This window comes from Cyprinus carpio, chromosome B17 (genome assembly GCF_018340385.1).
Source record: "Cyprinus carpio isolate SPL01 chromosome B17, ASM1834038v1, whole genome shotgun sequence".
NCBI lineage: Eukaryota > Metazoa > Chordata > Actinopteri > Cypriniformes > Cyprinidae > Cyprinus > Cyprinus carpio.
Genome location: NC_056613.1, coordinates 28,467,248 through 28,481,432, shown reverse-complemented (window position 1 = coordinate 28,481,432; position 14,185 = coordinate 28,467,248). Strand labels below are relative to the sequence as shown.

The window sequence follows — 14,185 nt, the reverse complement described above, 5'->3', positions numbered from 1 at the left end:
GTTTGCAGGAACAGCAGATGATGTCAGGATGTTTGTGGTGCTTTTATGTGACTGCAGTTCAATTCTTTCTTAAAGCTCAAACATCCCAGAAAGAGCATGATTTCACAGTGACACAGATTATTTATTATTTAGAGTTAGAGATGTTGTCACACTAAAAACCTGATCGTAATCCAGATCTTGTGCTAAATTAGCTGATTAAATCTGGTAGTAATCCACTATTTTGCACCGTCTGTTCATTAAAGGAATGACAGCTTTTCAAGAACTCAGACACTCAAAGCAGCACATGAAAGACTGAGGAGAGCACGTTTATTCTGTGAACACCGCCATCATATCAGTATTTTCAGATGATCAATCTAGATAAAACTGTGTCAAGCACAAACACAAGTCAAACTAACACTCCTAGTGTTTATATAATTCTCACTCAGTGTTAAAGTTCTTGTTTCTCTTTCTTTTAGTGAATCAGTTTGTTAACAACAGTTTGTTAACAGCAGCTGTTCTTCTAGTTAGTTTTCTCATTAACTTTTCACTGCTTCAGTGTTACTTTTTTAACACTCTGAGTGAGAGTTATATAAATACTGGGAGTGTTAGTTAAACACTTTAAAAAACATCAAGATAAATTAAAAGTGATATAAATACAGAGTGCACAGTGGACAGGAGTAAGTGTCCAGCAGAGTCTGGTTTGGTTGGTGTTGTGCTAAAGGCCCCTGGAGCTCAAGAAGTGCTGCATGGGGCCCGGCAGCGGCAGCAACTCAACACAACTCAGTCTCTGAGGCCCCAGCTGCTCTCGGATCTTCAGCCGACAGAGATGCATCAGGCCTCGTGGAGACGCTGTGGAGACAGAAATGTCACACGGATCCTGCTCAGTATACAGACACAAAACTACATCAGCCGCAAACCCTCGCACACATCAAACACAACACTGTTCCCTCTGGAGCTGACCAAAGCGAGCTGGTGTTCAATCACCTTTAATATTCACATGACAAGTAACTCCAAGTTCTGGATGACTGACAAGCTAATAAAAGCCAAACAGATATTTTGAAAAGTAAAATAACAAGTTCCTAAATTAAAAATAAAAAAATTAAATCCTCATTTGAAATCCAAAGTTGAAACATTGAAATTGTCTTTTGTGTAAAAAAACAAAGCATGTTAGACCAACAACATTTATATTATACACTAGCAGTCAAAAGTTTTAGAACAGTAAGGTTTTTAAGTGTTTTTTTTTTTCAAAGAAGTCTCTTCTGCTCACCAAGCTTGCATTTATTTGATCCAAAGTACAGCAAAAATATATTTTTTTTTTATATTTTTACTATTTTAAATAACTGTTTTCTGTTTGAAGATATTTTAAAATGTAATTTATTCCTGTGATTTCAAAACTGAATTTTCAGCATCATTACTCCAGTCTCATGATCCTTCAGAAATCATACTAATATTCTGATTTGCTGCTAAAAATACATTTATTATTATTATTATTATTATTATTATGTTGAAAACAGCAGAGTAGAATTGTTTTCAGGTTTCTTTGATGAATTCTCATTCACCATTCCTGGCTGGTGGAATGATCTTCACACCCCTATCCAGAATGCTGAATCCCTGACATTTTTCAAGTGACAGCTGAAAACTCATCTCTTTCGTCACTATCGGACTGCATCCTAATATATAATATGTATTTAATATATATATATTTTTACCTTTTCTTTCATTTTTCTCTGTCTATCTTGTACTTATTTGAACCATGCTTGACACTTGGTATGACGACCACTTCCTGTGTCCATTTGCCTCGTTAAGACGAATCACTTAATGTATTCCCCAATTGTAAGTCGCTGTGGATAAAGGTGTCTGCTAAATGAATAAATGCAAATGTAAATGAATAGAAAGTTCAGAAGAACAGCATTTATCTGAAATAAAAATCTGTTGTAACATTATAAATATCTTTGTCATCACTTTTGATCAATTTAAAGCATCCTTGCTAAATAAAAGTGTTAATTTCTATAACCCCCCCCCCATTAAAAAAAAAAAGATACTGACTCCAAGCTTTTGAATGGTGTAGTGTATAATTCTTATCTTTGGATCTTTATATTCATCAAAGAATCATGAAAAAAAGGTACCTGCATCGCGTTAGCACTCCATTTCCATTTGTGCCTATCACTGTTTTCTTTTCTCCTCTCCTCTCTCTCGCTACTCTCTCTCTCTGGTTTTTCACAAGTTCATCAAACAACTGTGGTAAGAATCTTTCATCAAGAACGCTGAGTAATGGCTTCTCCTGCTATTGTTATTTGCACTGCTTGCCACATGTATAGTTTATCTATCTCTGTCGGTGATGAGGGATTCACATGTGATAAATGCATGGAAATAGTTAGGCTAACAGAGAAGATTTCAGAATTAGAGACATGCATCCAAACTTTAATTGAGGACAGTAAGAATGTGAGGGCTCTAGATATGGTTTTGGATGCGTCTTAGCTCAGGGAATCCTGTACATTGTTCGGTTCCGGTAACAGCGCCATCGCAGCATGGCAACTGGGTGACTGTGAGTGGCATAGTCGTGGGTCTAAACACCACTCTTCTGTTCCGATCAAAACATTAAACAGGTTCTCCCCACTCAGTGATGCACCCACTGAGAAACCTGATGAAAGTGCTCTAGTTATTGGCGATTCAATTGTACAGAACGTGAATATAGAGACACCAGCCACCATAGTCCAATATTTACCGGGAGCCAGAGCGCCTGACATCTTAGCAAATTTAAAAGTGCTGGATAATGCTAAACGTAAATACAGTAAGGCTGTTATTCACGCCGGCGCTAATGATGTTCGACTTCGCCAGTCGGAGATCACTAAAAATAACATTAAAGAGGTGTGTGAACTTGCAAGCATGATGTCAGACACTGTAATATGCTCTGGTCCCCTCCCTGCTTACCGTGGTGATGAGATGCATAGCAGATTGTCATCACTCAATGGCTGGATGTCTAAGTGGTGCCCGCAGAATAACATAGGTTTCATAGACAACTGGACGAGCTTTTGGGGCAGACCTGACCTGTTGAAAAGAGATGGTCTTCATCCCTCCTGGGGTGGTGCCGCTCTTCTGTCTAAAAATGTCTTAGAGTTTGTACTTGACTAACTGGGGCCCAGGTCAGGAAGACTGGCTAAACCAACCATCTGCTACCCGCCTCGCGTCACAGAAGTCAGTTAATTCTCAGCACATAGAGACTCTTTCACCTAGATATCACACTATAGAGACTGTGTCTGTTCTCCGTGCTAGAAATAACAAAAAATGTCCAAACCAATTTAAGAGCAACAATTTAATTGAGGTTCAACAAATAAAAAACAGATGCAATACGGATAAACGAATGATAAAGCTTGGCTTATTGAATATCAGGTCCCTTTCTACGAAAGCACTTTTTGTAAATAATATGATCACTGATCATAATCTAGATGCACTCTGTTTGACAGAAACCTGGCTAAAACCTGATGATTACATAATTTTAAATGAGTCTACACCCCAAGATTACTGTTATAAACATGAGCCACGTCCAAAAGGTAAAGGGGGAGGTGTTGCTTCAATTTATAACAATGTTTTCAGGATTTCTCAGAGGGCAGGCTTCAAGTATAATTCGTTTGAAGTACTGGTGCTTCATATAACATTATCCAGAGAAACAAGTGTTAATGATAAATCCCCTGTGATGTTTGTACTGGCTACTGTATACAGGCCACCAGGGCACCATACAGACTTTATTAAAGAGTTTGCTGATTTTACATCCAAATAAGTGCTGACTGCAGATAAAGTTTTAATTGTTGGTGATTTTAATATCCATGTTGATAATGAAAAAGATGCATTGGGATCAGCATTTATAGACATTCTGAACTCTATTGGGGTTAGACAACACGTCTCAGGACCTACTCATTGTCGAAATCATACTCTAGATTTAATACTGTCACATGGAATTGATGTTGATGGTGTTGAAATTATGCAGCCAAGCGATGATATCTCAGATCATTATTTAGTTCTGTGCAAACTTCATATAGCTAAAACTGTAAATTCCACTTCTTGTTACAAGTATGGTAGAACCATCACTTCTTCCACAAAAGACTGCTTTGTAAGTAATCTTCCTGATGTATCCCAATTCCTTAGCATATCCAAAACCTCAGAACAACTTGATGATGTAACAGAAACTATGGACTCTCTCTTTTTCTAGCATTTTAAATACAGTTGCTCCTTTACACTTAAGGAAGGTTAAGGGAAAACAGTCTGACACCGTGGTATAATGAGCAAACTCGCACCCTAAAGAGAGCAGCCCGGAAAATGGAGCGCAGCTGGAGGAAAACAAAATTAGAGGTATTTCGTATTGCTTGGAGGGAAAGTAACCTATCCTACAGAAAAGCATTAAAAACTGCTAAATCTGATTACTTTTCGTCTCTTTTAGAAGAAAACAAACATAACCCCAAGTATTTATTCAATACAGTGGCTAAATTAACGAAAAATAAAGCATCAACAAGTGTTGACATTTCCCAACATCACAGCAGTAATGACTTTATGAACTACTTTACTTCTAAAATCGATACTATTAGAGATAAAATTGTAACCATGCAGCCCTCACACATTTATAATATATCCCCAAAAAATCCATAACACTCTCTTATTAAGCCTCTCATCAAAAAACCACAACTTAAAGAACTAGTTAATTATAGACCGATCTCGAATCTCCCTTTTCTGTCCAAGATACTAGAAAAGGTAGTATCCTCACAATTATATTCCTTCTTAGAGAAAAATGGTATCTGTGAGGATTTCCAGTCGGGATTTAGACCGTATCATAGTACTGAGACTGCTCTCCTTAGAGTTACAAATGACCTGATCTTATCATCTGATCGTGGTTTTATCTCTCTATTAGTGCTATTGGATCTTAATGCTGCGTTCAACACTATTGACCACACCATTCTTTTGCATAGACTAGAACACTTTGTTGGCATTAATGGAAGTGCATTAGCATGGTTTAAATCGTACTTATATGACCGCCATCAATTCATAGCAGTGAATAAAGAGGTATCATATCGATCACAAGTGCAGTATGGAGTACCTCAAGGCTCAGTACTAGGGCCGTTACTCTTCACGTTTTACATTTTACCCTTGGGAGATATCATCAGGAAACACGATGTTAGCTTTCACTGTTATGCTGATGATACTCAGCTCTATATTTCTTCGCAGCCCGGAGAAACATACCAATTTGAAAAACTAACGGAATGCATAGACGATAAAAAAAACTGGATGACGAGTAATTTCTTACTGCTAAATTCTGAAAAAACAGAGGTGTTAATTATAGGACCTAAAAGCTCTGCATGTAATGACCTAGAAAGCTGTCTAAGACTCGATGTCTGTTCTGTCAATTCTTCGTCATCAGTTAGGAACCTAGGTGTGCTATTTGATAGCAATCTTTCCTTAGAAAGCCACGTTTCTAGCATTTGTAAAACTGCATTCTTCCATCTTAAAAATATATCTAAATTACGGCCTATGCTCTCAATGTCAAATGCAGAAATGTTAATCCATGCGTTTATGACCTCAAGGTTAGATTATTGTAATGCTTTATTGGGTGGTTGTTCTGCACACTTAGTAAACAAACTCCAGTTAGTCCAAAAATGCAGCAGCTAGAGTTCTTACTAGAACCAGGAAGTATGATCATATTAGCCCGGTCATGTCAACACTGCACTGGCTCCCTATCAAACATCGTATAGATTTTAAAATCTTGCTTATTACTTATAAAGCCCTGAATGGCTTAGCACCTCAGTATTTGAACGAGCTCTTGTTACATTATAGTCCTCCACGTCCGCTGCATACTCAAAACTCAATATGATAATACCTAGAATATCAAAGTCAACTGCGGGTGGCAGTTCCTTCTCCTATTTAGCGCCTAAACTCTGGAATAACCTACCAAACATTGTTCAGGAGGCAGACACACTCTTGCAGTTTAAATCTAGATTAAAGACCCATCTCTTTAACCTGGCTTACACAACACACTAATATGCTTCTAATATCCAAATCCGTTAAAGGATTTTTAGGCTGCATTAATTAGGTAAACCAGAACCGGGAACACTTCCCATAACACCTGATGTACTTGCTACATCATTAGAAGAATGGCATCTACGCTAATATTAGTCTGTTTCTCTCTTATTCCGAGGTCACCGTAGCCACCAGATCCAGTCTGTATCCAAGTCAGAGGGTCACTGCAGTCACCCGGATCCAGTACGTATCCAGCCCAGATGGTGGATCAGCACCTAGAAAGGACCACTACAGCCCTAAAAGACAGTGGAGACCAGGACAACTAGAGCCCCAGAGACAGATCCCCTGTAAGGACCTTGTCTCAGATGACCACCAGGACAAGACCACAGGAAACAGATGATTCTTCTGCACAATCTGACTTTGCTGCAGCCTGGAATTGAACTGCTGGTTTCGTCTGGTTAGAGGAGAACTGGGCCCCCGACTAAGCCTGGTTTCTCCCAAGGTTTTTCTCCATTCTGTCATCGATGGAGTTTTGGTTCCTTGCCGCTGTCGCCTCTGGCTTGCTTAGATGGGGACACTTCATTTACAGCGATATCGTTGACTTGATTGCAAATTATTGCACAGATACTATTTAAACTGAACTGAGCTGCATGATGACATCACTGAATTCAATGATGAACTGCGTCATTTTGCATTATTGACACACTGTTTTCATAATTAATGTTGTTCAGTTGCTTTGACGCAATCTTTTTTGTTTAAAGCACTATATAAATAAAGGTGACTTGACTTGACTTCTTTAAAAAACAATACAAATCTTACTGTTCAAAAACTTTTGACTGGTAGTGTAAATGTGTCACAGTTTGTTGAAATAGTTCAAAGGCCAGGCAAATAATCATAGCGATGCCAGCATCTGTGCATTTCTGCTGTTGTTTTACTGGCAAATGTGTTGTGGCTCGTCATGCAAACAGATGCTCGTGCACTCACATGTTTTCTCCTTAATGCTCGTCCACTCTGGTTGGTCCAGAAGGAGATCTCTGATCCTGCTGCAGAGCTGAACGTTTCCTACATAGTCCAGCAGCAAATCAATGAGCCGTCCAGCTTTGTGTCTCCAGCAGGAGGACGAGATCCAGTCACAGAACTGAGAGTGAACCAATCGACACAGAGCTTCAGAAGCTAAAACACACTAAAGGGCTACAGAGAATGCCTATTAAAAGGTTAGTTCACCTGAAAATGAAAATTAGGCCATAAATTAATAACCCTCAAGCCATCCTAGGTGTATATGACTTATGACGAATCCAGTTGGAGTTATATTAAAAATTGTCTTTGATCTTTCAAGCTGTTTAATGCCACTCAGTGGGTGTTGCAGTCCAAAAGAACTGAAATAAAAAGTGCCCATCCTTAATAAAAAAGTGTCTCGCATGGCTCCGGGGGGTGAACAAAGGCCTCCTGTAGCAAATATCCATATTAAAAACGTAATAATCACTTTAATGTAGCTTGCACCAATAGTTGTACACAGAAGCAGCTCCGGGCGGATGACGTATGAGGTCAATGTTGCGCATGCGCCGGTGAGTCTCGTGAAAACCAACGTTTGTTGACAGGAGCAAAGGAAGCAAAGTTTCCTTACTTTAACAAAGGGAAACCAGTCTCCTATTGGCTTATATCGAAATCCTTTGACATTCTTCATTACAAATCCTTGTTTTGTACTTCTTATAAGTGACCGTTGTTTTGTTTTGATCTCTCTGCTGCTTGTCCACATGCATCACTTCTGAGCGGCTCATGCACAAAGCTTACCTCATACGTCATCCTCCCGGAGCTGCTTCGTTTACAACAGTTAGCGCAAGCTATATTAAAGTGATTATTACATTTTAAATATGGTTATTTTTCTTACAAAAACGCATCAATTTGCTACAGGAGGCGTGTGTTCACCCCCCGGAACCATGTGAGACACTTTTTATTAAGGATGGGCGCTTTTTGTTTCACTTCTTTTGGACTGAAGCAATGCAACACCCGCTGACTGCAATGACAGAGCTTGAAAGATCAAAGACCATTTTTGATATAACTCCGACTGGAAGTCATATACACCTAGAATGACTTGAGGGTGAGTAATTTATGGGCTAATTTTCATTTTTGGGTGAACTAACCCTTTATCCCTCTGTGGTATGCATTATGTACCATTAAAAAAAAGTTTTATCACATGAAATAACTTTAAATCAAAAACAAATGAAAAGAAAAAAGATTTTTGTGGGGTATTTAGGAAATCGATGCTATATGGCAACAATGTACCACAATAGAAAAAGACCAAAGAAGTAGTTTGGAACACAATTTAAGATATTTTGGATGAAAACCTGGAGGCCTGTGACTGTCCCATAGACTGCCAAGTAAATAGTGTTCCCGTCACTCCATATAACCCAGATTGCACGTATGATGGCAGATGGAGTATTCTGACGACAACCTTTCTGTACCTTGACACCATTATTTATTTGGGAGTCTATGGGACAGTCACAGACCTCTTGGTTTTCATCCAAAATATCTTAAATTGGGTTCCGAAGATGAACAAAGCTTTTATGGGTTTGGAACGACATGGGGGTAAGTGATTAATTACAAATTTTCATTTTGGGGTGGAGTATCCCTTTAAGCCAGCCCTTTTAATTACCATATTGCAATATATTGTATTTTTTTCTCAAAATAACAAGGAAATAAGCAGAAATGAATTGTTGCCATATGGCAATCAAAGAGGTTACCATGGAGGGTTAATTGGTCAGACAGCACTGAATCAGCACCTTTACCTGTGCGTGAGTGGCGCTGGTGTGTCTCTGGTGCATGTGAGTTCTGAGGTGAGCGTGCTGCTCGCTGTGGTGAGTGTCGCAGGAAAAGCAGGGCCGGGCATTGCAGCCATGGTCCAGCAGATACTGCAGGAGGTCCAGATGATCAGTGTGCAGCAGCAGCGCTGGGAAACCCGCGTTTACATGGGCTCCATGCTCCAGCAGCAGGGCCACGGTCTCCAGACAGCCGTGATGCGCTGCTAGAAGCAGCGGGCTGCAGGGGTCAGTGTTGGGGTCTGCTCCGGCCCTCAGCAGAGCGGCGGCAGCCCCTGTGTTCCTGGCAGCAACGGCGCAGTACAAAGCTGAAACACGCCGGTCCTGGAACCCAGCGGAGTGCTCCGGAGAGAGTTTGCTGTTGACGTCGAATCCCGACTCGATCAGCAGACTCAGAACGGCCCGCCGGTCGTGCTCCACCGCCAGATGAAGAGGAGAGATACCGCTCCGCCGGACCCTCGCCCGGCTGCTGACTGGGAGCAGTGAGGAAACTATCCTGAAAACACACCATTCCACAGCAATCATTACATCATCAAGACACTATTAAATGTCTTAAAGGAATTGTTCACAGAAAATTTAAATGTAGATGACCAGACCAATTTTTCAAGACAGGAAGTGTTATTATGGATTATAGACTCTTATGGCACTGATTCTCAAAGTGTGGTACGCGGTCTCCCTCTAGTGGTATGCAGAAGAATCACTGACTTAAATATTAATTAATGTTAAAACAGTGTTTCCCAAACACTGTTGTTGGGCATGCCATGGAAAATTATCAAAAACTTACTTATCTCTTATATTTCGTTATTATTTTAAATCAGTGCTATTGGTCATTGTTATGTTGGTTTGTGGTTTTTACAAATATTTAACCAATGAAAATAATTCTAAAGAGTTCATGACTAAACATGCCATTGGATCCTCAAATTGTCAGTCAAACCTTATAACTCCACCCCACCTCCATTCAGAGTGAAGCGCTGCGATGCGCAGTTTGAAGACAGACGTCTACTTCTTTGCAATGCAAGGGTAAATAAAGAAGTGATGTTTGAATAAATACAGGGTTTCCTTTACTCAAGAAACGCTGTCTATAAAGGCTAATGTTTTTGTGTGTATAAAGAGCAGAGAAGAGTCTTAGCATTTGCTGTCTAGTTGTAGCCAATACAATTTTGTACGTTTTAAATATCATAGCTGTTTGATTTTTATATCGTGAGATTTTGGCCAAATGTATTAACAACAAGAGAAACTGACTGCCCATAGCTACAATTAACTTTATAACCTGCAAACTGGTGAAAACGTGATGCTATTAATTTACTGCCTCAGATACGGCCATTCTAATGATGGACAAAGCACAGATCTCTGTCACTCGCTCATCAAAAACCTCATTAACTCCATTTGAGTATGATTTTCAGAAAGTAAGTGTAAGTGTCTGATCATATATAAAGCCAAAACACCAGATCTGATGACGCAATAAATAAAAAAAAAAGTATCCCCTTTCTATCTTTTTTTTTTTTTTATGCTAGTGGTGTGGGATTAACTGAGGGTGAACACATCTTCATCAAGTTCTCATGTGTGGGTGAGCTGTAGGTTTAACTGGACTGCAGTAATCACGTGGTCAGTCTGCCAGAGCTGCTTCCGCACAGATCACAGATCATTAGTTCTCTAGATTAGACTGAACCCTTACTCGCTGTGTCCGTGCTGGCTGGCGATGTGCAGTGGCAGAAGGCCGGTGTGGGTGGCTTTGTTGGCGTCGGCGTGATGTTTGAGCAGAAGCTTCACCGTGTCAGTGTGACCATGTCTGCAGGCCTCAGTTAAAGCAGTGTTCCCGTCACACGTCTGAGCGTTCACACCAGCACCTGACGGGACAAACACAACCATTCTAGTGTTTCTACTATTCTGCTTTTCAAAGACATCCCTCCATATCTTGAAATAAATGTCTTATAAACACAAATTATTTCTAGTTTTGTGTTTTATATCTGCTGCTGTAGCAGCTTCCTGAACTCATCTAATTATTTTTTTATCTTTTTTATCTAATTATTTTTTATTTTTTATTTTTTTAAATCTTTGTTTTTAGTTAGCTATCATATTCATTTATTCATGTCATGGTAAAATATAAATTTTAACTTCAACTTTAAAACTCAATTTAAAATATTGATGGATCAAACGGATCAGACACTCTCTGTCTAATCACACTGACTGAAGAAATCACACCGATGACTGTACTTGGCATGGAGTGGTACATTTCCTCACAGCTTACAAAATGTGTAAAAAATCACCACTCTAGAGGAAAAACAGACATCTGACATGTCTAAAACTAGCTGTTCTTGGAGAATAGTTTATAACACAGCTCTCACTACAAAAACAGCTTGCAATTAAGTTTTTTAAAAACAGTCACAGGACAGCAAAGTGAACTGCCACTTCTACTGATGCTAACAGATGTTCCCAAACAACTACATTTTAGAGAGAGTCAGAATATATAGTAAACCCGGTGCTCAGTACCGCTCCGGATCAGGTGAGCCAGCGCTTCTGTGCATCCGTGTCTAGCCGCTTCTATCGCGGGTGTGACGTTGTCGGCGTTGCGGGAGTCTACAGCGGCTCTTGCCCTCAGGAGTGTCTCGCAGAGCTCAGTGTTGTCTCGTCTCGCTGCTTCATGCAGCGCGGTCCAGCCGCGATAACAGCGCTGATTCACCGCCGCGCCGAACACCAGAAGCAGCTTCACCGTGCTGATGCTCTCCTGCTCACAAGCTAAACACCACCAGACACAGAGAGAACTGAACTGACCTGGATAATGACAACATTGTCTTCTGTAGAGCTGCTTCACAGCTGATTCAAAATTTGTTTTATAACATGGAAATGAGCTGTAAATGTGTTCACCTTCAGTTCATCCGAGATTAGGATGAGTTCGTTTCTTCATTAGATTTGTAGAAATGTAGCATTGCATCAGTGTCTCAGCAATGGATGCTCTGCAGTGAATGGGTGCCGTCAGAATGAGAGTCCAAACAGCTGATAAAAACATCACAATAATCCACAAGTAATCCACAGCACTCCAGTGAAAAAGTGCATCTGCTGTTGTCTCTCACATCAAAATCCAGACACATATTTGTTTAGAGCTGTTTAAACGCTGCTTGATCTGTGCAGATTTCTCTCCTGATTCAGACCAGAACACTTTTTCACTGGAGGAAGTGTTATTATGGGTTATGGACTTTAGTTAAAAACGTCTTAATGCTGGATGTGTTTCATCTTTTGTCTTCTCCAGAAGTTAACTGATGGACTGGAGTGCTGTGGACTACTTGTGGATTATTGTGATGTTTTTATCAGCTGTTTGGACTCTCATTCTGACGGCACCCATTCACTGCAGAGCATCCATTGCTGAGACACTGATGCAGTGCTACATTTCTACAAACCTGATGAAGAAACAAACTCATCCTGATCTCAGATGAACTGAGGGTGAGCACATTTTCAGCACATTTTTATTTGACATTGTTCTTGTAAGAAATAGAGGTGAATACTAACACTACTGTTTTGGTAGAGTGAAAGTACCTTTATAAAGAGGCGTCTCTTTGTTCTTGTTGCTGATGTCAGGGTCGGCTCCTGCTTCCAGAAGACTCCTCACACACTCCAGGTGTGGCCCCTGAACGGCGAGCAGCAGCGGCGTCTGCTCCTGTAACGTGCGTTTGTCCACACACACGCCAGGATCTGTGTCACACAGCACAGGAACACGCTTCATCAGCACACGCTGCTAGATCACTGCAGGTGACCAATACTGACTAACACAATTAAACACTTAAAGGCCGAGCCAAAGCATAGGAGTAACTCAACTCGTTCAACAAGTTTTTTTGCAAATTCCTCAAAAGGATTTGTGACAAAACACTGCCGTGGCCCTTCAGACCTCGTATCTTTAGCCCAAAGCTGATGCAGCTGTCAGCGCTCTCTCTAGGACAGGTGTGTCCACGGCTCTTACCTGTCAGCAGAGTCCTCACACAGTGCGTCTGGCCGCGGTGAGCCGCTTCATGCAGAGCCGTCCAGTCATCTTCACTCAAGCGCTGCACATGTGCTCTTCTGACAGAAGAGCTGACTCTGGAGGAGAATCCACGTGAAAAAATCAGTGTGTTTGTCTGTTGTGATGGAGGCCGGGGCTAGTTGTCACAAAGTCTAACTATTTCATAAACGGTTGTTTTCTCTTGCAGTGCTTTTTCAAAAACGTCTTAAATTGAAATCTTCTTTTGTCAATTCTGTCATCCAGAACACTTACAGTATCTGTAATATCTGATGAGTACTAAGTGAACTTAATAAACACACACAGACATACAAGAATCAGTATGTCATGATTACAGGTCTGTTCTCAGTCATTTTCATGTCAGATCGGGGCAAGTTGTCACATGCATTTTATTTACTTACTGAACTTACAGTATTTTATATTTCTGTTGGTCAAAATATTGTTGTTTTTTTCTTTTTATATTTTGTTGTTTATTCTTTTTATATTTGATTGTGTTTCATAATCGTTACATTTGCCCAAAAAGCCCGTGATATGGATTTTGATAGCAGTTCCATTGTGACAACTTACCCCATCGCACAAATGACCATCGCCGTGTGTATACAGTGCGTGTTTACAGAGACATTTCAAACCCAAGCCACAAACACTGACTGGAGAAAAGTGTGACAACTAGCCCCGGTCTCTTCAAAAGATGAATCTGTTTCTCCGATGCAATGACAGCTGAAGATCACGCAGGCACAAATCACACACCTGTCATAAACTCAACCCAGTTCATTCGAGATCTATTATGTTAATGGACTAACAGCGATAGTAAACACACACACACACACACACACACACACACACTCACTGTGACGGCTCTGTCTCGTCCCGGTTCGCAGCTCCTCCAGATGATGTTTTCTGCGGCGAGTTTCGTTTTGTGTCGCTTGATCGAAATAATGCGATGTATTCGGCGTAAGAGAATCGTGTCATCTTGTTATTGACACACAGACAAAGACGCTCGTGTCGCGCGCGCCTGTGAGTGTGTGTGTGTGTGTGTGTGTATGGACGCCAGTGAGGGAACACAAAGGAGCGCTCAGCTGTTCGCTGGGTTAATTTTAGGTTGGTCTTCTTGACACGTGAGGAATGGAGTTTACCTTATTTGTCTACCCACTCAGCCAGCTCAGATGATTCTAGACAAGCTCGCAGTGGAATTACTGAGAAATGAGGGAAAGACGTTAATTGAGCAGTTCAGATGCAGTCAGGGCTCTATTGTCATGACTGTAGTCAAATGCCGGGGCTTTTGTTTAGCTTCCTTACAAGCTTTCCTCAGAAACGAACGGAGAAGTGAAGAGCTACACAAGAACTGACTCTTCCAGTTGAGTGGAGGGTCAGATTCTCTCTCATTCCTGACATGATTTCT

At 40.6% G+C, this 14,185-nt stretch overlaps 1 protein-coding gene across 1 annotated transcript; it reads right to left on the bottom strand.

The window, feature by feature from the left end:
- Positions 1–284: 284 nt before the first annotated feature.
- On the bottom strand, positions 285–14,042 carry LOC109110620 (ankyrin repeat and SOCS box protein 2-like). The gene is made up of 8 exons (XM_042742999.1): positions 13,634–14,042; positions 12,751–12,866; positions 12,330–12,485; positions 11,289–11,534; positions 10,474–10,645; positions 8,769–9,294; positions 6,967–7,120; positions 285–828 (listed from the first exon to the last, which is right to left on the bottom strand). The coding sequence occupies exons 1-8, from the start codon at positions 13,753–13,755 to the stop codon at positions 695–697; spliced, it is 1,626 nt and encodes a 541-aa protein (XP_042598933.1). The 5' UTR covers positions 13,756–14,042; the 3' UTR covers positions 285–694.
- Positions 14,043–14,185: the final 143 nt, after the last annotated feature.

What these genes read in the sequence shown, in the direction of transcription:
- LOC109110620 (XM_042742999.1), bottom strand. Translation starts at nt 13,755, where the DNA reads ATGACACGATTCTCTTACGCCGAATACATCGCATTATTTCGATCAAGC. An exon ending in GGCTCACCTGATCCGGAGCG is followed by an intron (nt 10,646 to 11,288) that starts GTACTGAGCACC and finishes TTGTCCCGTCAG; the next exon opens with GTGCTGGTGTGAACGCTCAG. An exon ending in GAGCATTAAGGAGAAAACAT is followed by an intron (nt 829 to 6,966) that starts GTGAGTGCACGA and finishes CTGTCTCCACAG; the next exon opens with CGTCTCCACGAGGCCTGATG.